This window comes from Pavona decussata, unplaced genomic scaffold (genome assembly GCF_977016875.1).
Source record: "Pavona decussata unplaced genomic scaffold, jaPavDecu1.1 SCAFFOLD_174, whole genome shotgun sequence".
Classification (NCBI taxonomy): Eukaryota; Metazoa; Cnidaria; class Anthozoa; order Scleractinia; family Agariciidae; genus Pavona; species Pavona decussata.
The window spans coordinates 1,389,133-1,415,093 of record NW_028145585.1 but is presented as its reverse complement, the minus strand read 5'-3'; the positions used below and the strand labels follow the sequence as shown (position 1 = coordinate 1,415,093).

The window sequence follows — 25,961 nt, the reverse complement described above, 5'->3', positions numbered from 1 at the left end:
GAGAAAATGCAATTACGAAAGGCATTAAAGGTGCAGCTAAGTCCGCGGTGACACTTTTCGAAGGCAAGATGTGAACATTTTGCTAACTTTAATGGGAAAACCTCTTGTAAATTGTAATGGAAATGTTGTCGATGTCGATGGCTTAAAATGAAAACAACAACTTGATTATGTTAAATTTGCGCAAGATTTTCTATTTAACAGAATGATTTTCACCAACAAAACAAATCTATGACAGAATTTGAAAGCATGAAAATAGACGAGATGAATAAATGTCTCTCAGGCCCGAAGCAAGGCTTAAACAACTGAGGGGGCTCAGCAAAATGGTTAAACAAAACTCCCCCCCCGTCACCCCCCAAAAAACAAACTGATTAGGGAGTTTAAGATGCAACGAGAACATAAAAAAAAAAAAAACAGAAAAAAAGTAGATTTAGTAAGTAAAACAATTACTTTGCACCTGCATCAGACTTTTTGGTACATCTTTTTTGCCGTTTCTTTTACGTGGATTACCATGTGAAGTTTCCTAATTTCACGTTTCAAGGAGGACGTAAACAAACGACGACAAATTTTTCTTTCTCTTTTAAAATTTGGCTTTAACCAGGCAGTAAGAATCCGACTGTGGGAGAATTTTTTCTCTGGCTCTTGTGAGGACATATTTGTGCGTCTTTAGACGACGCGCGAACACTAAATTGTTATACACTAAGGAGGTCTAAGGACATTTGTATTGCTATAAATGAGCGGATGCCTTAGGGGCTGTTTACATGGAGGGAGGAAGATCCTAGCACTAGGAAGATCCGAGAAGGCGAAACAACTTTTCGTTTGTTTTACATACAGAAATTTCGGCCCAAGTGGTTACCAAGTGAAGAAGGAAAAGAAGAAAAACTGTCGGCCTTTAGCAGCTGAACGTCCTGCTGCCGCCATGTTTGTTCTTTTTGTCCGTAGTACTAGGATCTTCCGAGCGGAAGTAGTTTACATGGTGCTAGGATCTTCCTAGTCCTAGGATCTTCCTATCCCTCAGCTAGAAAGTTCCTATCTCTAGGAAGATCCTAGCGCCAGGGCCAAGTACAACTTATTGCATGTAAACTGAATAGAGAAAACATATGGCGCTAGGATGATCCGCCTTCTAGGATCTTCCTAGAGCTAGGATCTTTCTCCCTCCATGTAAACAGCCCCTTAGAAAACAAGTAGGTTATTTCAACAGCTTTTAGGGCTTAAGATTGGTTGATTTCGATCCATTTTGGTTCTTATTTCCAATTCACTAGGTAGGAGTACCTTTGTTGTTGTTGTTGTATATAAAAACAAACTGTTAGCGAAGGAAACTGAAAGGTAGTAAACACATTTTTAAAGGGCTGTGAAAAGGCATTTGCAGCGTCAGAGTTTACGACTGATTGCTGCACATTAATTTGGTTTAATTATTTATTTTTTGTCAAACTGTTTTGTAACTTCCAAAAATTCTGGGGGGGCTCAAGCCCCCCTGCCCCTCCCCCTGCTACGGGCCTGTCTCTCTAAGTCTTACGTTTCTGTGAGGACTGAAAGACGGCAGTTTTTATAATCTGAAAACTACTTTTTTGTCCGTTCGAGCACCTGTCAACCACTGATTTGCGACAACCGAGTACTTGTTTAGTGAAGCCAATAAAGGACTTAATTCCTACCTGAAGCAGCTTATCTCCGAGGACAATTTATAAAAGTTCGTAATTAAACAGGCGAAGCAATCAACAAGAAATTGTGCGATTGAGTGAAAAGTGTTATCCCTAACACTAACTTGTGATCCTGGAGTTTTACATCAAACTGCCTGGTCCTTCTCCATCTGTTTTGATAAACGGGTCGGAGAAACCCAACATTCATTTACAGAAGTCAATGCTTCGTCTCAATGAAGCCGCAGTTAAAGAATACTGCTTAAGGCATGTGCAGTTTATCGATTGAACATGTGATTTCCATTGAGCATGTGATCGGCAGACTGCGCTTCTCTGTTGATCGACGCGTGACAATTTGAAACAAATAAAAAACGAGAGAGGCGAACAATTGTTAACTAATACTTTGATGCTTAATTTATCTGAAAGTGAGCAGGTAAATATCCGTTTGTTTCAAAGAGGTCAGCGAAAAATGAACCATCGACTATATAAATTTACACCTTTTTGATTACTTTATGAAAAAAGAAACTGTAAATACGTATGCGATATTAACAAAAAAAAAATCTCGGGAATTTGAAGCAATATGTCCAAACCACTAACGACAAAGTAAAAACTTTGAAGTGATTACTCACACCAATCACAACAGACGTACACAGCGCAATGCACCAATCAGAATGCATGTAACCAGAGTCAAGATCGGGAAAACAAGTGCAAGCAAGTCACGATTGGGTTTGCTTCTTATTTGCTGAGAAAGTGGCACGTGAGAATGATGTATAACCAGTACATGACACAGTTATACTCGGAAAAAACCCGAGTGCTCCTATCAGGAGTCGAATACCTTCCGATTACTAGTTCGGATGCTCTACCACTGAGCTACAGGAGACTCGTGGGAGCTAAGGCCATTAAACCAGGTTCATGCGACATCACATTATTTCCATGGCGCTACACATTGACATTCCAATCCTAGCAGTATGTAGGATGTTTGTCCCATGAACCTAGTTTAATGGTCTTAGCTCCTACGAGTCTCCTGTAGCTCAGTGGTAGAGCATCCGACCTAGTAATCGGAAGGTCTTATTTTCGACTCCAGATAGGACCACTCGGATTTCTTTCCGAGTATACATCATTCTCATTAATGCACCAGGCTTAACATATTCCATCACATTATTTCCAAAGCGGCACGTGTTTTGTCAACCAATCACATAGCACAGTCACTCCTGAAGCAAACACAAATCAACTTTCGACACAAAACTGCTCTTAGCAAGGGAACTACTAACTCCTCATCCTTTTGATCATATATGTTGATCAACGATTTAGTAAGGTTTATCAAACATATTCACTTGTGTTAGATTTGCGAAAAAAAACTGTCTACCTTATTAATAACTTACAAGATATAACCATACTGAAATTCAAATGTGTGTATTTCGAGAACTCTAAATGCTACCAAATTCAACTTAATACTTAAACTCCAAAAATATGTGAGGATTGCCTCTGCTCTTAATTTCAATCAAAAAATTGCATTGCTGACAACGAAAACTGCAACGAAAGCTGCGAAAACACAAATCGCTATGTTATACAACTGTGGAAAGCCAATGTTCTCATTCCAAGTGATCCCACTGTCCACGTTACTGACGTCCTTTTTCAAAAGAAACTTGCCATTTGTCGGGCACTCCTCGGCGGTGGGCTTGCGGCAAGACACCTGCAACTGATAAACAAATATCGGATTACGTAAGGTTAGTGTTGAAATCTGATATTGCAAAATAATTACCCACTCCGGCCGGGCGCATAACTAACAAACTGGAGGGCTTGGAAATTAAAGTTGCCATGTCAAGTTGTGTTCTAATGAACTTGTTGAATTTGTACATAATCAACTTATCTACCACTACTTCAGTTACTTTGATCGCAACCTACTAGCTACAATTCTACTTCGTTTCCTCCGCCCTTTTTTTGGGAACCTTTGAACTGTGATTAAATCGTTTTTCAGACATTCTATCAAATGGAGTTTCAATTGTCTATTGCCTCGCACCGCGCTACCCTTAAAAGGACCTTTAAAGACCTTTAAAAACCTTTAAAGGAGCTTACTGTACAAATCCGAGGAAACGACGTGACTAAAAGAATACGATATTCCACAGTGCGATAAATCCCCCTTCGAAGTCAAACGTAATCGATAAGATCAGGCTGCGTAAACACTGAATTTACATAAATTAAAGGCGAACAAAACATTTTATTTATCTGGCCGCAATATAAAAAAGAAAACGTTTAATTAACTTTTAAGATTCAAGACCATTCAGCGGGTGAAAGGCTAACGGTAAAGTAGGAAACTAAAACTTCTAAGTTTAAATGTAAACACTGAAATTTTTCTAATGCACAGCGACAATCAACGCTTGATGTATTTCTATATTTACGTTCACTTGGATAAAGCCAAAATAGCAACTTCAACGAGATTGAAAGCTTCTTCCGATGTTATAAAACGCTGACGGAAACTGTCGTTTGAACGTAGAAAGGAATACTTACCATACTGAAAGAGGACAGTAACATTTAGGTCACGCGCTAGGCAACCCAAATTGTTCACATGTATCATGTTTCATTTGACAAGAACTAGACGCGAGGAAAAAAATTACGCCGGATGTTCTTAAAAGATAAACTGGACGCTTTTTTGTCGATTGAATTGGTAATCACGTAAAACCACCAAAAGAACGTACACGTCCACCTTTGAACAGCGGGATTATAAGTTAAATTTCACTGTAAAACTGCCAGGAGTGGAAAAAAAATTTACCATTTTCAAATCGCCTTTACCAGAAATTGTTTTTGACCGCGCCCAAAAGTAAAAGCCACGGGAAGCAGAAGGAGAAAGAACATAAACATTAATTGAATTAATGTTTAACACTTCTGGTTAGTAGATTTATTTTCCAGGAGTCGGGTGACTGCTTTCTATTTTCGAAGACGCCATTGGAAGTGATAGAAACATTGCAAACTGTATGAAGTTGTAATTAATGCGCGGAGTATTTTGCTTGCGACCGAAGGGCTGTTTGTACAATCCTCTCGAAGTGTCGATCTCTCACGGTCGAAGTGGCACGTTCGATAGATGGTTTACCTGATAAGTTTGGCACACAGGTTTTATATTCTTGCTGACGACGAAGGTATTAAGTTTTACAACCAGGACATTTTTGTAAGCTTTGACCGATATTTTACGACGTGAGCCTATTCCACGGCGTGAAATCAACCATGACTTTTTCAAGGCGAGAAATGTAAGACACTCCACCGTTAAAAGCCTCACCGTGAATTGGCGAGAAGGGTCACATATACATGTACATAGGCTGGCCTAACTGCGGAGCGGGAAATACTGATGTTTATGGTTACCGTGTGCAAGAATTTGAAAGGATTTAGGTAGTGATGTGGCTCTATAAAGCGCTGCGCTGGATTTGTACGGGAAACTGGTAATTTACTTTGAAGTTCTTTTGCGTTGCTATACAAAGCCATTCGCGAATAAAAGTCTCGAGTAGACAGCGCGACGTCTTATCTAAAGCTTTTAAAGGGATCCTCCACTCTGACAACAAATTTATGGTTAAGTGTTGGAAATAGTGTCCAAATTCTTAATTTTAGTATAAAACGTAGAAATGACATTCAAGTGTGTTAAAATTAGATATGATTATCGACTATTTTCGCTTTTAAATTTCCTGGGCGCAGCCATTTTGAATTTTATGACGTGTAACGGTTGCCACTATTGTTATTCATTAGAAGTTCTTTTGTTTGAAACAATTAAGCAACCGTATTACGTCATGAAATCCAAGATGGCAGCGCCCGGGAAATTTAAAAGCGAAAATAGGCGATAATCAAATCATGTTTTGTCCGACACTGAAATATTATTTCCATGTTTTCCAACGAAATTTCAAAGTAGATTGTATTTTCAACAATTTAACGTTAACATGTTTTGAGAATGGAGGTTTCCTTTAATAACTGCAGCATTGTATCATTTCAATAAACACAACAAAGTAAATCTCCTTTAAAAAACTCATTAATAATTCAAAATCCCATCGACCTATCATGGTTGATAAAACATGACGTGCAGTGGTTTTATATTCGATAAAACCTCCTTCTTATTAGTATGCGGTGTTTAATGTTTTTCTCGTATGCTAATTTCTAACATTGACAAAAGCATCATTGTTATGAACTCTCTTGACACACGCTTTTCAAGGAATGTTTTTGAAGCCGTTCAAAAAACTCGCAGCACGTGTTTTATCGGGTCTAAAAACCACTCGGCTCCGCCTCGTGTTTTAAATCCCCATAAAGCACTGCTGCTCGTGTTTTAAACATTACATAAAACATCGAATGTATTTCCCGTACACTTCCAGGAATTGCTTCAAATATCCTGAGAAACGTAACGCCGCAATTAATCTGAATTTATCTTCACTTGATATCAAACTCTTTGCCTCCTCAAAAACCTGGCTTTCTATATGAAACAGGATTTCTCCGCTGTATATTATAAGTGTTCTTTGGCGTATTTTAAGGCCTCAATTCAAGGGCCGCAAAATCGAAGCAAATTTCGTGATACATACACATATTTACATCCGAGAAATCTCAAAAGCTTCTGGCTCAGGAAATGCAGGCTATTCACGTGCGCAGCCTGAAATGGTCTGCTGCGAAGCCACCGATAGCGTCCTTGAATCCTTGTAGTGTAGTTTGATGCGAGAACCGCTTTTAATACGGTTACCACTATTCACTTCTGCATTCACGAATTGGCTCACAGGAGCCTTTGATTATCTTTCTCTCAAAAGCAGAATGAACGAAACACCATATATTAAACGGTATAAGGGGTATTGTGTTCTTCCAAAAAGTTTTGATTTACGCAGAAAAAGTAGAATTGCTACTCATCCTTTTATTATGTTCATAAATCACGGAATAAGAAAAGTCCAATAAAAATACACCCTTTTCTCTCCTGTCACCGAACCATTTATTTATTTCCAGCGGAATGAGGGAGAGTATCCTGAGTAATTCATTCAACACACATAAGGAAAAGATCATTGATCAAACTAACCTTTACTTTCCGAAATCAAACTCCACGTTATCTCCAATCAGCATGAAAGGCGCCCAGTTTCCCAAGTCATGATAGCCGTTACTTCTCATCCACTTCATGGCCTGGTGAAGAGACTCACTGGCACTTTGCCCACGAACAAGGTGTTTGTAGAAACGATTCATTAACTGTTCTGTTGCTTCGTCTGGTATGGGCCACAGGGAAGCCAATACTGAGCGTGCACCTGATCCTAGGAAAGCTCGAGCGATTCCAACAACTCCCTCAGCTCTAACCTGTCCTTGGGCGCTGTGACAACAGCTGAGTACTACAAGTTTGGCACGCAGTTGAACTCGTGAAATGTCATCCATCGTCAGTAGGTAGTTTTTCTCGCATGGAGTCCCGTTAATGGGGCGTTCAGGGGCGAGGGCAATTTCTCCTCTTTCGGCATGACCATGAGCAGCCAAATGAATCAGACTTACATAAGGTATCCTCTGAAGAACCGCCTGCTTAGTTGCTCGCTCCTCTAACAAAGGCTCAGCGCCGAGTAGTTCTGCTATCATCTCCGCTTCCTTTCTTGCAGAGGGCAAGCGACAAGGGTTCACGTTGCATCCCTTGTAAAGCACGTCTCCAACGTCCGGATCGCCCACTATCAGTGCCCCGATCTGACTGTGATAATCTGCTGGACTGTCCCGGATGAGCCCAAGAGTCGACAAAGAAGGAATGATGCGGATCCTGTACGTCTGTGACAAGTATGCCTCACTTTCACTCTTTAATGCTGCAAATGGAACTTTGTACAAGGAGCGATGAGGAACAATCACCAGTTCAGGTTCGTCAAGAAAGTTAGCCACGGGGGCGATGATCATTTGGTAACACTCTGCTAGACTGGGAACGGGTTGTAGGTCTTCATCTTCCTCGTTCTCCAATAGGCGGAAACCGGCCGAGCTCACTTCCCCCGATGCTTTATGTGCTGAGTCGTCGACTTTTAGAAAAAACAGTGATCGATCTTCGCATTGCTCTTGACGAAGGACATTACACCTTCTGAAGTTTTTCTCACTGAAAACTTCGTGAACTTGTCTTCCCAATCCCTTTTTAACAAAACATTCGTTGACGTCTACTTTACGGAATAGTGTTGGCCTGTTCCCTTTAAGGACCCACAAAAACATATCTTGGCAAAAATATGAAACGTAGAGACAGTTACAGTCAATTTCGTTTTTCACGATCCTTTCAATATCAGGCCATGACAGCGGATTGACTGAAATTTGTTGTTGAGCAGAATACTGACCTAAGATTAAGTCTGCCAGAGCTCTGCCTCGTTCAAGCTCTAGAACACAAAGAGCTTCTTTCACATTTCCCACAAGACAATACCTTGCGCTTAGTAATTGATAGGAATCACTGTGCTTGTCTAACAGGGATATCTTAAATTGGTCATTGTGTCCAAGAAAACCTCGCATTTTCTCGAACTTGTTAATGCTTGCCTGGAGATTTGACAAAGCATCATCATTACTATTTTCGAAAATGGCATCGTGTGCAAGGTAGAGGTGCGATGCTGCCTCTCCAGCTAAGTAACCTATCTCTCTGCTAATGGCAAGTGCTTTCTCGTGATACTCTTTAGCCTTAGTATATTCACCAAGAGAGTGATACACAGTTCCCAGGTTCCCATAACACGCCGCTTCTCCATTTTTGTCACCAATTTCTTTTGTGATCACAAGTGCGTTTTTCTGGTATGTTTCGGCCTTTCCATATTCACCGAGAGATTGATACATATTTCCCAGGTTAACATAACACACCGCTTCTCTTCGTTTGTCACCAGTTTCTTTTATGATCACAAGTGCGTTCTTGTAGTATGTTTGGGCCTTTCCATATTTGCCGAGAGATTGATAAACACATCCCAAGTTCGCACAACATGCCCCTTCTGCTTGTTTATCACCAATTTCTTTTGTGGTCACTAGTGCCTGTTTCTGGTATGTTTCGGCTTTTCCATATTCCCCGAGAGATTCATACACAATTCCCAGGTTCGCATAACACATCGCTTCTCCTTGTTTGTCACCAATTTCTTTTGTGATCACAAGTGCGTTCTTCTGGCATGTTTCGGCCTTTCCATATTTACCGAGGGATTCATACACAGTTCCCAGGTTGTTATAAAGCGCCGCTTCTCTTTGTTTGTCACCAATTTATTTTGTGATCACAAGTGCGTTTTTTTGGTATGTTTTGGCCTTTCCATATTCACCGAGAGATCTATACACAACTCCCAAGTGCACATAACACGCCTCTTCTTGTTTTTTGTCACCAATTTCTTTTGCGATCACAAGTGCGTTTTTCTGGCATGTTTCGGCCTTTCCATATTCACCGAGAGATTGATACACAGTTCCCAGGTTCCCATAACACGCCGCTTCTTTTTTTTTGTCACCAATTTCTTTTGTGATCACAAGTGCGTTTTTCTGGTATGTTTCGGCCTTTCCATATTCACCGAGAGATTGATACAGAGTTCCCAGGTTCCCATAACATGCCGCCTCTCCTTGTTTGTCACCAATTTTTTTTCTGATCACAAGTGCGTTTTTCTGGTATGTTTCGGCCTTTCCATATTCACCGAGAGATTGATACACAGTTCCCAGGTTCCCATAACACGCCGCTTCTCCTTGTTTGTCACCAATTTCTTTTGTGATCACAAGTGCGTTTTTCTGGTATGTTTCGGCCTTTCCATATTCACCGAGAGATTGATACAGAGTTCCCAGGTTCCCATAACACGCCGCTTCTTTTTTTTTGTCACCAATTTCTTTTGCGATCACAAGTGCGTTTTTCCGGTATGTTTCGGCCTTTCCATATTCACCGAGAGATTCATACACAGTTCCCAGGTTCCCATAACATGCCGCCTCTCCTTGTTTGTCACCAATTTCTTTTCTGATCACAAGTGCGTTTTTCTGGTATGTTTCGGCCTTTCCATATTCACCGAGAGATTGATACACAGTTCCCAGGTTCCCATAACACGCCGCTTCTTTTTTTTTGTCACCAATTTCTTTTGCGATCACAAGTGCGTTTTTCTGGTATGTTTCGGCCTTTCCATATTCACCGAGAGATTGATACACAGTTCCCAAGTTCCCATAACACGCTGCTTCTCCTTGTTTGTGACCAATTTCTTTTGTGATCACAAGTGCGTTTTTCTGGTATGTTTCGGCCTTTCCATAATTACCGAGAGATTGATACACAGTTCCCAGGTTCCCATAACACGCCGCTTCTCGTTTTTTGTCACCAATTTCTTTTGTGATCACAAGTGCGTTTTTCTGGTATGTTTCGGCCTTTCCATATTCACCGAGAGATTGATACACAGTTCCCAGGTTCCCATAACATGCCGCCTCTCCTTGTTTGTCACCAATTTTTTTTCTGATCACAAGTGCGTTTTTCTGGTATGTTTCGGCCTTTCCATATTCGCCGAGAGATTCATACACAGTTCCCAGGTTCCCATAACACACCGCTTCTTTTTTTTTGTCACCAATTTCTTTTGCGATCACAAGTGCGTTTTTCTGGTATGTTTCGGCCTTTCCATATTCACCGAGAGATTGATACAGAGTTCCCAGGTTCCCATAACACGCTGCTTCTCCTTGTTTGTGACCAATTTCTTTTGTGATCGCAAGTGCGTTTTTCTGGTATGTTTCGGCCTTTCCATATTCACCGAGAGATTGATACACAGTTCCCAGGTTTCCATAACACGCCGCTTCTTGTTTTTTGTCACCAATTTCTTTTGTGATCACAAGTGCGTTTTTCTGGTATGTTTCGGCCTTTCCATATTCACCGAGAGATTGATACAGAGTTCCCAGGTTCCCATAACATGCCGCCTCTCCTTGTTTGTTACCAATTTCTTTTGTGATCACAAGTGCGTTTTTGTGGTATGCCTCGGCTTTTCCATATTCACCGAGAGATTGATACACAACTCCCAGGTTCCCATAACACGCCCCTTCTCCTTGTTTGTCACCAATTTCTTTTGTGATCACAAGTGCATTTTTCAGGTATCTTTCGGCCTTTCCATATTCACCGAGAGATTCACACACAGTTCCCAGGTTCATATAACACGTGGATTGCCCTTGCCTGTCGCCTATTTCTACCATGATACTGAGTGCTTCCTTATAAAGCCTTTTTGCTTCGTTGCATTGACTTTGAAGGCGGTATAATGAAGCCATTCTGTAGGTTACCTGGGCTTCTTGGGATTTTTTTCCACGTAGGCGCAGAAAGTGTAAAAGTTTCCTACCACATTCTATCGCGCTTGTGTGATCGTTAAGAAGACAGTACGTCTTAAACAATAATAAGTAAATCCTTGTGTATGCTAAGTCAACAATTTTCTTCTCTTTAGCCAGGGCTTTTTTGTTAAGCAGAATCAAACATTCCTTACACAACTCACGAGCTTGTAGAACTCGACTTGTGTTGCAAAGAAATGTGGCAACGAATGTACCAACAAAGATGGTCGTTATAACTTCCTCTGTGTTGTCCATGATGGTCTAAACTAGAAACTAGAGAAAGAAAACAAAAGCACAGTAGTCATGAGTTGTTTGTGATACTGGCAAACCAGTGTTGAGCGGACACCGTGTTCTTAAAAAGAGGTCAGTAACTGGTAAGGACGTCAGGTTTAGAGGTTATAAAATGCATGTATTTTATAACAGGGGCACTTAACGAGAACTTTTGAGCAAAATACTTAAGGTTTAAAGTTAAGGTTTTTATTATTTTGCACTATTTCAATGGTTTACAACAAAAGGAAATTATAATATATAAGAAAAGTAACATAAAGACAGCATTAAATTACATAAATGTGAAAAGTAAAATGTGCGCAGTGACCAAAGGATCTTAGGCTTTGGAGTTGGTCACTGCCACTTGCAACTAACTGGCGTATAACGTGCAATAATAGAAACATGCAACAATTTTTACATAAAAATCAATAGGAATGATAATTAATAGTGAGGGCAATACCTTTTAAATACCCAATATTCATTGGGCATTTAAAAGGTACAACTTGTACTGCTTGTAGAAGCTATTATATGAGAGCTCTTTTAAATGTTATCTCTGCGTTCCCAGATGTTATCTCTGCTTTCACAGATCTTCCAATATACTTTAGAATGTTTTGCTATGAGGAGTGACCTTTTAACAGAAAAGACAAAAATTTCAAGTTTTATTTTGCCTGAGATATTGGTGAAAAATGCGGGAATAAACAAAATCACCCCATAAAAATTGATTTATTATTTACATGAAAACGCTCTTACAGATTTTTTTCTAATTTCGCCTATAAGTTGTGTAGATTGAGTAGTTTAATTCCCTTAAGTTTCGTCATAAAGTGTCTGACTAGATTTCGAGAAAATCGACAATGGTTAAAATGAGAGGTAATGCGCTTCCATTGCTATGGTAATAGCCGTTACTTGGAAACCGATGAGAAAATTAACTTTGATCATATGTTGAAATGATTTAGTATGAAGGAGATCGAAGTTTATCTTGTATGCAAGATTGTAATTTCAAAACTTCCACCCAAAGTCCAAAAAAACTGCCCCGAGCCTCCTAAAAGTGTATATGACAAAAACATTTTCTTCTCTATTTTGCAGATTTATATATACAAAAACCGATTCTAAACTTAAAACTTGCTTTAACTTTTCCAAACGCCGTCATTTCCCGTTCAAAACATTGCCATTTTGACTCTAAAGGTGTCCCTGCCGCGCGCGGCCAACACATCACGTGATAAGGGTATGTGACGTCACTTTACTTGATAACTAAACAAAAATGGTGGCGGCGTAAAGCCACTTCGCAGGGCATGCAGTCGTTTTTTTGGAGGTGGAGCGCCTAATAAGTACTGATTTCTTACAATAACGCGGAGGAAAAATGCCCAAACTTCTTATGAACCAGCAGTTTGGGACAAAAGCGTCAAAGTAATTGTAGTTAAAACCATCCACGGTCTGCTAGTCTGCTACTCGAAGTTTCGGTGTTTTTTTACTTGAAGCTTTTGCTGTAGCTTTAAAAGGCACTCGTCGTGTTTAGGGATCCGTCTCAGTGTGAGATATAACTTAAGAGAAAGGTGTAAAGTAAGACACGATATTATAAATTTCGTCGGACATTTCTAAACTCGACTAGTTGATTAATTATTTTGATAGTAGCTTTCCACATCTGAGTGAAGTTGTAGTCAGTTTCGTCTGTTGCGATCTGTTTAAAATTATGACGCAGCTTTTATGATTCATTACTGGTTAGTAAATTCCTGCAATTAATTTAGGAGTTGAATTTTAGAAAAAGAGGCTGATCAGTTGCCGAGAAGAGACAATAAATCTACTTCAAATCAATGTTGATTCTTGGATGGAAATTCTTCCCGTTATTACCAACAAATGACAATAACCAAAGATCTCTGAGAACATGTATTTACAAAATTAACATTTAATAGCTCTTCTCGCCAGTTCACAAATAATGAGACGCCTTCCCTCTTTGTTTACCCCGAGTTATGTCTCTGCTTGTCCTCTATCTCAACACCAGTGCGAAATCGGTATTCGAATATAAAGTAAGAGCATTCAGCTTCCTATACATGTAGGAATTAATAGTTAAGATTGGTTGTTGTTTTCCCACTCGTAAAAGCTAACAATTTAACAGGAGGCTTTTAGTTAATCTCTGACAGAATTTGACGCACAGTCGCTTCCACTGTGCACAGCTAACGATCGTCGAAAATCAACATGGTTTGCAACGGCATGTCTAGTCATTAATGGTTCGATACGACCCACGACGACTTACTTTTCTCCTCTCCTTGTTCTTGTTCGCTTGAGCTATCGAAAGATTAGAAAACATCTCAGATATAAGCGAATAATGCTGCTAAATGCGAATATTTTCAAGCGTTTTGTAACCAAAACACAACACTCCCGGGAACAATGACAAGTAGAGTGACGTCATTATGTGGTAAATAAGGTCCCAGTCCAGCAACATTTTTTAAAGGAAAAAGCGGGTATTTTTCCCCGATAAAACTAGTTTTCAAAAACTTTCGACAAGTTTTATTCTCAAAATCGTTTTGAGAATCGGCCTTGGAATCGGTTTTGGAATCGGCCAGATTTCCCCATAAAACGCTAGTCGACTGATTGTACGGTCTATTAAAAAAAAAAAAAAAAACAACAACAACAGCAACAAAAGATTCCCAGGTCCGTCGCTGCAGTGCAATAAAGTTGAGAGGTGAAAAGAGAAATAAGTTGTTCAAAAATTTCAAGAAAAATTGGAAGAGGGCTTTGTTGTTGAATGAAATTAGTACAACAATATTCTAGACGTCAAAGCGAGGCCAGAAACACTAAAATTTCAACACACTACATACGGGTATTTTCCTCTGTTTGGTTTGAAGGCTTCGGACTTCGGATATTTTTCCTCGGAAATTTAATATCTGTTTCTTCTAACTCACAGTTTTAATCTTACAGAGCTTTGCTGTACAAAAACTGTTCGCTTCAGGGAACAGATAATGGCCACGAACAAATAATCTCTGCGGTATATGTTTGCCCCAGATAGCTGTCAATGTTATTAGCTCGCGCAGGTCGCTGTGACAGGCGGCTCCAGTAATACTACGATTGTGTAGGTCATCTTCTCCAGGCTTACCCTGCTGATTTCACTACTTTTTCCGCTCGGCCAAACAAAGAATCATGATAAATTCTATTCCTTTCTCTCCTTCTGATTTTAAAATTTCTTGTTAAACGGAGCAAAAATCATTAGGTTCCGTACTAGCTTTTTCGTATTTCATCATTCTATAACGAAAACATGTGGTGGTTTTATCGGTCCCACAAAATCCTTCTTTACAGATTTTCTTCGTAAGAAGTGCGAACATTTTAGGATAACACAAGCAAACAGCAGAATAACTTTCAATCTTCAGTATCAACATGTATATTCCCCTCACTGCTTAAGGTATGTTTTCTGATCTTGTATTTGGGAGAATTAGCATAGTGATGCCAAAACTTTTTATCTTTGGTGATCAATCGGTGTCTTCTTATTACCTGTATATATGTTTGAACTTGAAGTGATATTGTAAGGAGTAATACCATATAGACTACATTTTCATGCCTCAAATCTTCAACAGACTTTTTAATCCTAAGATTTTCTTCTGAGCTCTGCTAGGGATAAAAAATAAGCCAGCAATGCGACTGTTATCGAAGTGAAAGAAAGGTCGAAACTGTAGAATAAGCCGGTTGAGCGGAAAAAGAACTTTCGCTACTAAAAACGCACACATATGTAAATTAAACATTCTGTCATGCGGGGTGTAAAAAAAATCAACTTCAAATAAACAAAATAAATAAATAAGGAATTATATATCCTTTGTCACCCTTTTGCTAATAATCTGTTAAATTCAACCACCCTTCAGATTGATAATTCTGCTGCTTTTCTCTCCTTTACATTTCAAAATTTTCTTATCAAACAAAGTGAAGGTCCGTACTATTTCATTGTTCTGTAACAAAAATAAATAGTTGTTTCATGAAACCCACAAATTCTCTCTCAGAGAACCCAACGAGAGGATGTAGCAAAATCTTATTTCCCGGCCCGGATTTACTAGCTGTCGTTTGCTTTACGAAAATGTCAGCCGACCTTATCTTTTTTTACGTTTTGGAATTTTTCCTTCTTCGGGAACCGTCAGGAAAAATTTAGTTTTACAGTATAATGAAATTTTGACCTACTATCTTGCCGAAGAAAACTTTAGGCTCGGCCCCTAACCCTCTAGTCGTATTCTGTGGGTAGCACATATGTCGATCGTTAAAAAGGCGAAAAAAGGTCAGCTGACATTCTCGTAGCTTGTAAATACTGACAAGAAAACTTCTTTCTCCTTCTCCTATTCTCCTGACATTTACGTCTTGTTTTGTATTTTCATGTGCATGTTTTCAATCGCTAATTTACCATCTTTCAGTATTTAAATCATAACTACTTGTTGTCACTTTAGTCTGAAGATGATATCGTATCATATCGAAATATATCAATCAAGTACACCAACGTTTCCTTGCATTTCATGGTTGTCCATATCATTGACACAATGCATTTACTCGGAATTACATTTATTCCTTGTCTCTTAAAATTATCAGCGGGTAATGGTTTTTAAAACTTCCTTCGTTAAAACTTTCTGCGACTTAAATTTTCAGCTAAAGAACCCGAAAAGATTAATCTGTATTTCTAATAGTTTACATGAATATGCATTTCAAAGGAGACAAATTGATTTGGGAACACAGGAGACAACAGTTGAAGTATTTTGCTTAAATTTTCTGGTTGGGTGTCCCTGTTCTATCACTTGACTAGCAGAAATACAACAAATTTTCAAAACATCTTAAACTTACCACGATGCCTCTTACAGTCACAAATTGTCTCAATGCGCAATAGTCGTAATACACACGGTACGTCGTGGCGAGAAAAAGGTCGTTTACTGATTAATAGCACTGAGAACTCGAAAAGAAAATACGCAATGTTCGAAAATGATGCACGCAAAACTCGAAAACGAAACACACAAGGCTTGAAAACCAAACATCTAATAACTCGAAAACAAAAAAGCCATTAACGTTGAACGATATGATTTATAACTAAACTAAAAATCTAACTACCCGCGTGTCGCTGCGAATGATGTCTTTAGTAATACAATTTAACAACAATATTGTTTTCCTCTTTTTTGTAGGTCTTCCCCCCAGGCCTTTCTTGCCGGTTTCGATCACTATATCTAACTCTTTACGGTCAAACTATCTGCGTATATATTCTCACTCTTCTACGTATGTTTTCTATGTTGCTTTATTTCGATGCCAACACAATGTTATCTTTGGTGATCAGTTCGTGTCTTCTTATTACCTGCACGTTTGATCTTGTAGCTGATATTGTAAGGAGAAATTAAATCAGATCAAATGTCCAAAAATTGAGCTATTGTTTTCAAGCAATGCCTACAGTTTATTTAATATTTCCAAAGTTAAAATTTACGATGTTCTTACACACGAATCGGAGTAACGAAAGAGCTGTAGTTTACAATACAGTCTGCTAGACTACATTTTTATGCCGTAACGTTTATCCCACGTTTTAACTGCACTTTGTCCCTTCTGCCTTTTTTTTTTATAGTGAAAAAGAAATTTGTCAGTTTTTCGTGCGTCTGTCCAGTTATTGATCATAAATTTTGTTATAATCTTGTCAAAGTAGCTGTGAATCCTCACTAGTTTGACAATACATGGGGCAGTTGTATGAAAAACTTTTTTTCTTTCTAAATATTTTTTCTCCGAGAGCGATTTTTGTACGATCACTCCACATTTTTTCAATCCTATTTCGAAAATGTTTTGTAAGTTTTCACTGCAATTGAATTTGGCAAAAAGCAGGCAATTGTTTTTAGCGCTTTCGTTCCGGAAACTGAGGAGCAAATTAAATAAGCGAAAAACAAAATTTGCTTTGACTTGTAGCTTTCAAAAGGTGATTCGGATGCTCGCACTTAGATGTCGTGAAAAATTCGGCAATTCATTTTATTTCAAAATTCTTGGTATAGTTCGCTTTAGCTTGGTGAAGGAAGCCCGGCATACATGAAGTGGCTTAGCGACACTGTTCCTGAGAAGTGAACAAAAAAAAAAAAATGCTTTATTCCCCTTTCCAGAAACCGTCAGAAAACTGTTAGTAAGGGATTGTCGGATCGTTTGGGCAGATGAATAGAAATAGCGTTTTTTCGGAGAAGCATGGTTCTTTTTAAATAGTTTTTACCTAAAAGAGTATTTCCTATACAACTGACTGCCGAGAAATGCGCTTGGATTCATTGGTGCAATTTCCGAACGATCCCATAATCCCTCGCTCGCACCAGTCCCCCATAGTTTCTAGAGTGAAGAATAGGCTCCTTTCAATATGTCAAAATTTAGGCTGACAGCGAGGCTGAGAGGACACAAACAAAGGAAATGAATTATCATGTTTATTCATTTCTGTTGTTGTGTCCTCTGAAGCTCGATGTCAAATTGAAATTTAATATTTCGAAAGGAGCTTATTGACCATCCTTAGGGGTTCGTCACGCTTTCTTAAGTGACGAACCCCTAAGGACGTCTGCGGGGGAGACTAATTGACAAGCACAAAAAGAAGTGAGCAACTCAAGCAGGAGTGGAAGCCCAAAAACTGCCTTATTAAAAGACATCAGATTTCTGAACAGTTTTTTATACAGCGAGTGTTTGTAAAGAAATAGTTTCCTTGACTTTGCGATTCTTTGTTTCACTGCTGTCCCAAGAGAAACCAGAAAAAAAAGAAGACTAGACTCCCAGAAAAACAAAACAAAAACAGCTAACGTTTTGTTCCACAACGATGATCGGCATCTTAGATTAATTTTCTTCAGTCTCGTGGCAAAACATACGGTTTGCGACAATAAATATATACGTTCACCTCTCAAGCTATTTTTTTATGAGGAGGCAAATAGTCGTTGTTTTGGTCGGCATACTTCTTGGTAAGCTTTGTAATCTATAATAACTTTTAGAGAAGGGATAGTTCATCGTCCGGACAGCTGAAGGAAATTTCCTAATTTGATACAATTTGATTACTACGGTGGCCTATTTAGGACATCAATATATTTTTTTTAAGTCAAATCTACAACTTGGATTTTACCACAAAAATCCGAGTTGTAAATCTATTGCAATTCACAACTCAGATTTTCACCACAAAAATCAGAGTTGTAAATTTCACAGGTTTTACAACTCGGATTTTTGTGGTGAAAATCCGACAATTTGAAAATTATACAATTTGGATTTTTGTAGTAAAAAATTGGAGTCGTAGATTTGAATTGAAAACAAAAAAAAACATTGATGTCCTATATGGGCCACCGTAGATTATCTTTTAATATCATGGGTGACAAATTACGTTCACAATCGTGGTCGGTTCCGTCTTGTTTACACATGCAGGCAAAAAACCGCTCGAGTACTTTATCCAACTGCCCAGGACGAACTGTCTCAGGGTTTTTCTCAAGGCCATTTTCATCAAAACAGTTCTCAAAAACCCTCAGCCATTTAATTGTGCTCTTTCGCGTATTTATGTTTTCTGTAGCGTCTGTTAATGCGCCATCTTGGCACTGAGATGGAGGAAACGTTGCCATAGCAATTTTGTAATTGCACATGTGAATTATAAATTAACGCAGAAATTTCGCGCCAAAATTAAGGAGTAACTTGTCTCCCATGATAGTTATGAAATAATATATCCTTTGTTAATTTTTTTTGCTTATTTTGTTAAATTCGTTCTATCGCCATGAGTTTCGCCACACAAAGGTTGATAATTATTTTTATTGCTTTCTCTACTTCCGATTTCAAAATTTGTTATCAAACGTAGCAAAAAACCATGAAGTTGCGTACATAGTTCGATCAATCCCACAAATTCCCTCTTTACATATTTTCTTGGTCACGAGGGCTAAATAGACTTCTTAATTGGGATAATACAAGCAAAAACCGTAAAAAGTTGAATGCTGTTAAACTTTTTACGTTTACGCACGCGGCTCGTACATCGCTTCTTATTCTATTTACGTACGTAAAGCCAGCTAAATTCACGTCTGTACGCACGTAAAATTTACTCGACAGTGGAAATCCACCTTTAGTTCCATCAGGGGCGGCACCCAATACTCATGCCGGTGGATATCTGTTCGGATGATACTTCTGTACATTGGGGGCAATTAAAGTTTCTTTATTGATCACCTGATACAGTGCTGATGCGTCTATTAAACTGGATACAAATGCACACAACAGAGAATTATGAGAAGCTAACAACATAAGCTGATAATTCAGTTTTAGAAATTTATGTCTTACTCTCAACTTTTGTGGGTGCTTTTTGGTAAGTGTTAAATTAACCTTACTACCGGCGGGTCGTGCAAATGACCTCACACGTGCTTTTCCTTGTCTGCTTTCAAATTAGCCATACTTGCGTTGGTAAAGGTAAAATTCACTGTTGATTTTCAGCTTAAAAACGAGGTAAGTCAAGGTAATTTGAATGCAAAAAAACTGAAAATGGTTTAAATTTCAGTCATTTTTGCAATGGGTTTATTCAAATATATTAATAATAATTTATTCCTCACTCAAGAAACTATGGGGAGACAGGTACGAGTAAAAGGTTATGGAATCGTTTGGGTGGAAAGATGGAAATTGTACTGAAACCGATGAGTGCTTTTTCCGGCGGTCACTTTTGTATACGTAGGAAGTACTCTTTTTAGGTAAAAACTATTTGACAAGAGCTAGGTTATCTTGTGAAACTACACGAAAATGCATTTCTCCAGGCGCGAAGTCCATCTGTCTACCCAAACCCATCACAATCCTTTTCTACGACGAGTCTTTTCTTTCTGAGGTTCTGGAGGTTCTGAGGTTCTGGAGTGGGGAAATGTAGTGTAAAGTTGTTGTATAGGTAGTACATTTTTTCTTACAACAATCTAATCCAATAATTTACTTGTTATAAGTATTCATATACAACTGGAAAAAGTGAGAAAACAAATGAAATTGTAAAAACACACACAAGCAATTTTCCTTTCGACAAAGTCGGTTATAAACCTTATTCCAAAATGGCTACCATTTAAATATTCGTTTGTTTGCATTCAAATTAGCCCTTATTGCCTTGTTCAAGGTAAAATATTCTTCTGATCAGTTGAGCTTAAAAACGAGGTAAGCAGGCCTCATTTCAAAATGAACAAAAGAATATTAAAGTGGCACTCATTTTGGAAAAAGGTCTAGAAGTCTGTCCACAGCTCAGTCAACCTTTGTTGTACCCTGTAATCTGAGGATTATTTAAACAGGTCATTGTTCACAGAATTTTGTTTCTATCACCGGAAGCTTTAAAGGTTTTAAGGCTTATTGACGACAAAAACTTTCACGAGTTGAATAAAATGTTGCCCCAGTTTCTATCTCTGAGGAAGTCAATGCTGAGCAGAAATGCCGTGAACTTAATTATATATCATCTTGAAATACCGTTCTTCGCTCATGAATGAAAGCTTCCTAAAAGCTCTTTACCTTGTTTAAGCTGTTTTAAAATGTCCATTAAAAAAGACTACATCACGCCACGAAATCTGACTGTCGATTTTGTCCTATCTGACGCCATACCCGGTTCAGGTCATTTTTTCGGGCAAGCTACAGTCAAGAAACTTTAATATTCGTCACTATAAGGTTTATTATAAAGTTTCTGTCCATCCGCACATGGAACTTGATTTGTTTACCTTGTGCCGTGAGGCCTCAAGTCTAAACATGGCGGCGTTTAAATTCTCACAGGCACCTCAAGCTCTATGAGTCTTGTGTTAGGTGAACGGCACAAGTAAAGGCTAACTCTAACCTCTTCTTTTTCTTTAATTTATTTTGTTTTTGGAGAAAACGCAAACGACTTTAAGGTGGAAAATTATGGTACCAACTGAACATTTTCCCCTAATCAATCTTTAATTTCTTGCAACTTGTCCCACAATTCGTTTACCCATTGTCGGACAAATTCCGCAAGTTGCTCGAACCGTTATCTTGTGTGAAAGTTCCCTAAAATGATCATTTCTCGCAATAATTACTGAAACAATGCAAATACGAGGTATGTTCATTTTAGAGCCTAAGTGAGCTTTTTGAATTTTAATGCAAAAAGCTCACTTAGAATTGAAACAAGTCTAACTGGCATACTAAGGGTGTTTTTTACACAAGGAAGTATTTCCTGCAACTTACAAAGTAACACAGCTGCTGTTGAATCAGGAGGAAACAGGGATTATTTGGTGGGAAGGGGTGGTATTCGCAAACACGAGGCATGGGTGTACCCTTCATTATCTCTTTTTGCACTGAGTAATATGTGTCATTATTAAAAACTGAATCATTGTATAATGCAATTCTAGGGATTTGATTGGCTTAGCGGCCATGGTATATGAGCCATTATACCATGGCCGAGAAATGGCGACCATTAAAGTTTCTGCTGATTATTCTTGCACAGCGAAATCAGTAGGATCTAGCAATATTTCTTGATTGTTTTTAATAAAACAATTATTCCACTTGCGCTTGTTGGATATGAGATGATTATAGCCAACTCGGCGCTACGCGCCTTGTTGGCTATCTATCATCTAATATCCAACGCGCGCTCGTGGAATAATTGTTAAATCTTCTCGCCACTGCTTGTAGTGTTTCATTCACGAAGGGAGGAAGCTTGGATCTCAGTGCAACGAATCAAATATATCGTTTCTTCTTTCTTCTGTCGACCAAGTCACCTCGTAAAGAACAAGAAATGCAATCAGAGCATTAAAACGCCGTTACACTAGGCAATGTTTCTTGCAACTCGTCCGCTCGCTATTTCATTGTGCCATTGCGACACACGTTGTCCGAATCGTTGCCTAATGTCTCGCAATGTGTTTGTTGCCGCAATCGTTGCGAGAAGTACTGAGCCGAGTAACATTGTATTCGCTGACGAAAAATATCATTAAGTTATCAGGTTATGAATGTCCTCTGACTGAAAACATGTGTTCAAAATTATTTCAAGCTGATTGTCTTTAAAAACAAATGAGTTGGAACACACAAATCACTAGTTTCATGCCGATGACTCAAAATTTATTTACAAGCGGTTTGTAGCGTGACTTCAAGTTTGAGGAATTTTAAATAGTTGCCACTATTTTCAATAAACAGGCGGAGGACTCAGAAATTTAAAAGATAATTATGCATTTATATGAAGTTGCAAAATGCTGGGGAAATTTCTATTAAGCCAAAATTTTCGATTTAATCGGCTGAAATGCAAATAGTACGAGCGCAGCCGAAAAGGAATTCAAAATTTCCCAGAACATTCGGTCGACCTTAATTACTGTTCCATTTGCACAAAATTTCCATTTCCACCTTTATGTCTACTGATGGCACCATAAATGCGCCATCACATCTACCACTGAATGAATTATCAATTGGCACGGGAATGTTCTAGACTTTCTAACCAAATAAAAACTTTGGCTAAATGGAAAGACAAAAAAGTGAAAATTGAAATGAGAGGCATAAAGAAATACAGATCTACTGAAATTTAACCCAAGGTGGTCTTTTCAGGAGACCATGATCCGCACCATCAGAAAGGATCGAATTAAAGGTAAACTCCCTCGTTGCTCCGACTACTGCTAAGTATAATCACGAGTGAGAAAGGAGCGTAGTAAACGAAAAATAAAAGTGGGTTAAGTTAACCGGTGGAAAGCCGCCTTATGCCGCAGGAAGTTAGATAAGTGGCATAAATGCATTAGATGAAATAGTTATTTCTCCAGGGAATGAAGGTTATGCGCTAATTAAAGTATATTATATTCAGTTTGAAAACGTGGTTGTTATTTTGCAGTAGTTGAGATTAAGATAACTTTGAGTTAAAAGGCCTCCAAAAAATACACAGCAAGTTCACGAGCTACGCAGTATGTTACAAAGTGGTCCAAAATATCTTGTGACTTGAAAAAAATTAAAGAAAAAATAGGTGAACCACTTTGGAAGAGGCACGTTTCGCAGTCGAAAACGAGGATCGCGTGCAGCCAGTCTGGAGACGCTGTTAAACTAGACAATTTTTCTTGCAACTTTTCTCGCAATTTCGTTGCGCCGTTGTAACATGCCCTGAAATGAACGTATGCCTCGCAACGTTGTTGCTGCAGTCACAGTTATACGAAGTAGAACCGACTTCTACTTCTCGCAGCGATTGCGGCAACAAAATAAACATACAGCGGCAAAAATAAGGAATTTATTTGGTAAAAAGCAGAAAATTGAAATAAAGTACTGCTAAAATTGTGCCAGGTAGCAAAAGACAATTAGTGAAGCCTAAATAAAAGACTTTTCGCTTCCTATTATGGTCTTCACTTAGATTGAAACAACTGGTTTGTTTTGTCTAATTATTAAGCGGTATTTTTATAACATCATGACATCCATATCGTAGCTGATATAATGTTAGCCGATAAACTAACAGATAAAAATGGGTTCAATCAACCAGTGAAGGGTTCGGTGAAAGCCGCTTTTGTCTCTTATTCAAATTTTGCTTTCAATTTTGACTTTCTTCAATGCGGCATTCCAATTTTGTCTGATGTTTTATGACTATTAAACAGAACGTGGGAGAACAGACAGACAGACACTTTTATTTAGCTATAAAGCTCAGTGTAGTCCCTTCTGGAGCTTAAAAGCACCCTGACATTTTAACAACAGCTGAGTGATATGAAATTTATAAATATACTGTTGAGTTAACTTGATTTGATCTTACTCATCCTTTATAAAGGAGCAAAGGAAACTCCTTTTCTCAGGTGCTCTACAGCTGATGTTAAATGGCCCCGATGACAAACTATACTGGAGACGGAGAACAATCGCTCACAGAACTGTTTTGCTCAGCAGAATTAACTGGAGCTATACACAGCCAACTGGTATGCCTTTCAGTGTTAAACATTTTTTTGTTCATTACTGCATTTTGGGGGAATACTCTGATCCTAGTCGCTCTTTGCAAAGAGACTTCGCTTCATCCTCCGTCCAAAGTCTTGCTCCGTAACCTAGCGACGACTGATCTCTTTGTTGGTATCATCGTAGAACCCGTTCATGTTGTTTACTGGATATCTGCGGTAAAGGAACAATGGAACATTTGTCGTTTCGCGTTAGTTACAATCATCATAACAGCACAACTACTGTGTTCAGTGTCACAATTGACATTGGCTGCTATCAGTATGGATAGGCTTCTCGCCCTGTTGTTAGGGCTCAGATACAGACAAGTTGTAACTTTAAAGCGAACATACATAACTGTAATTTCTGTTTGGGTTGTCTCTGCTATTGGTTGCATAATGTACCTTTGGAATGGACTAGTATCATCGTCGTACAGCTATGTAATTCTAATACTGTCTCTAATTATTTCGATTTATTTCTACACGAGGATTTTCCTCAGGCTGCGTCATTTTCAAACTCAGATTCAAGACAATGTTCAGGTCAACCGAACCAAACAAATTCATTGAAGATGGCGCCATAAAGAAAGACAGTTTCCGGTGCACTGTGGCTGCAGCTGGCGTTGATTGTTTGTTATCTACCATATGTTGCAGTGGCGCCATTGGCAATTCGAAAAATACGAAGCGAATCATTGTCTTCAACATTTTATCTTGTGCATCAATTAACAATAACTTTAATTTATTTCAACTCGTCATTAAACCTACTTCTTTACTACTGGAAGATTAGTGAAGTAAGACAAGCAGTAAAGGATACGGTCAGACATTTGTTTTGTTCATCAAGTTAGTAGTTACGAGGTAACTTTGTACCATTAATATCTGTACTTTAGGGGTTAAGGTTTTAAATTACCAAGTTCACACTCACTAAGTCTATGACATTCTCAAACTCAGTAAACCATAAAGAGAAAACGAAGGAAATAATTACCCTGAGGGAGATTTAGAAATGTGACGTTAATTGTCATAAAATTTGGTTAACTTTTGCTTTGCCGATTTCTCCAAGAATTTCTCAAGCCATTGAACGAGTTGGAACACACTAGTCACTAGTTCAATCAATACCATGGATTCAAAACTGCCGAACAGTCAGTACAGCACTTGGCATTAGCCGCATCTATTTCAACAAGCGTAATCTCATATTTGGCATCATTCTTTGTTGATGACTGCTTTTATAATCGTGAACAGACTTCTCGCCCTGTTGTTAGGGCTCAGATACAGACAAGTAGTAACTTTGAAGAAAACATCCGTAACTCTGCGGTTTTCTGGGTTGTCTCTATTGTTAGCTCAACGCTTTCCCTTTGGAATTCGGTTACGCAGAGATGGTATAGCTATTTCGGTACACCAGTCGTGTTGCAGGACAACCAAGCTAACCACTTCTAGTGAACATCACAGCCAAGCTAAAAGACAACATCCAGTGCAATATCATGTGGCCCAGTTGACATTAGATATTTGTTATGTATTTATTCATTTACTGTATAATCGGTAGTGACACCAATAACATTTAGTGAAATTCGAAATAAACTGTCTTCTTTTTTTTTTTCTTGGATTACAATTTTAACTCGATCGTCCTTTAATTAAACCCAATTCCTTACAACTTAAGATCATAAAAGTAAGAAAACTGAGTAGTGAAGAATACAGTCAGTCAGCTGTCTTGTTCATAAAGTAAAAAAAGTTGTTATTTGTTCAAAACATGATCTAAAGGAAGTGTTGAACTGAAGCTATAACCTCGTCGATTTTCCATCTTTTTGGATCCTTTCTGTCAGCCATAGAGTGATAATTAAGCCCCGGTTCTGTTCGGATCCTTTTGAAAGATCTAAGGTTGTATAATCATCTGTCATCGAATGATGTTACTTGGAGAAGAAACGTAATATTATATTCACCGACGGAAAATATCCACAAAACTACTGAATTCAATGACTGAAAATATGTGTTCAAAATTATTACAGGCTGATTATCCGTACAAAAAAAAAGGAGTTGC

The 25,961-nt window shown here is 38.5% G+C and overlaps 2 protein-coding genes across 2 annotated transcripts in view; both read right to left on the bottom strand.

The window, feature by feature from the left end:
• LOC146463890 (nonsense-mediated mRNA decay factor SMG7-like) overlaps positions 1 to 25,961 on the bottom strand; it is a 157,486-nt gene that overhangs the window by 14,003 nt on the left and 117,522 nt on the right. The gene's annotated exons all lie outside the window — the stretch shown is intronic.
• On the bottom strand, positions 2,903 to 11,117 carry LOC146463900 (uncharacterized). Its single transcript, XM_085084012.1, has 4 exons — positions 11,027 to 11,117; positions 8,878 to 10,609; positions 6,661 to 8,790; positions 2,903 to 3,330 (listed from the first exon to the last, which is right to left on the bottom strand). The coding sequence occupies exons 1-3, from the start codon at positions 11,115 to 11,117 to the stop codon at positions 6,663 to 6,665; spliced, it is 3,951 nt and encodes a 1,316-aa protein (XP_084940138.1). The 3' UTR covers positions 2,903 to 3,330; positions 6,661 to 6,662.

What these genes read in the sequence shown, in the direction of transcription:
- LOC146463900 (XM_085084012.1), bottom strand. Translation starts at nt 11,117, where the DNA reads ATGGACAACACAGAGGAAGTTATAACGACCATCTTTGTTGGTACATTC. An exon ending in AAGTCGAGTTCTACAAGCTC is followed by an intron (nt 10,610 to 11,026) that starts GTGAGTTGTGTA and finishes TGATCACAAAAG; the next exon opens with AAATTGGTGACAAACAAGGA. An exon ending in TATGTGCACTTGGGAGTTGT is followed by an intron (nt 8,791 to 8,877) that starts GTATAGATCTCT and finishes TGACAAACAAAG; the next exon opens with AGAAGCGGCGCTTTATAACA.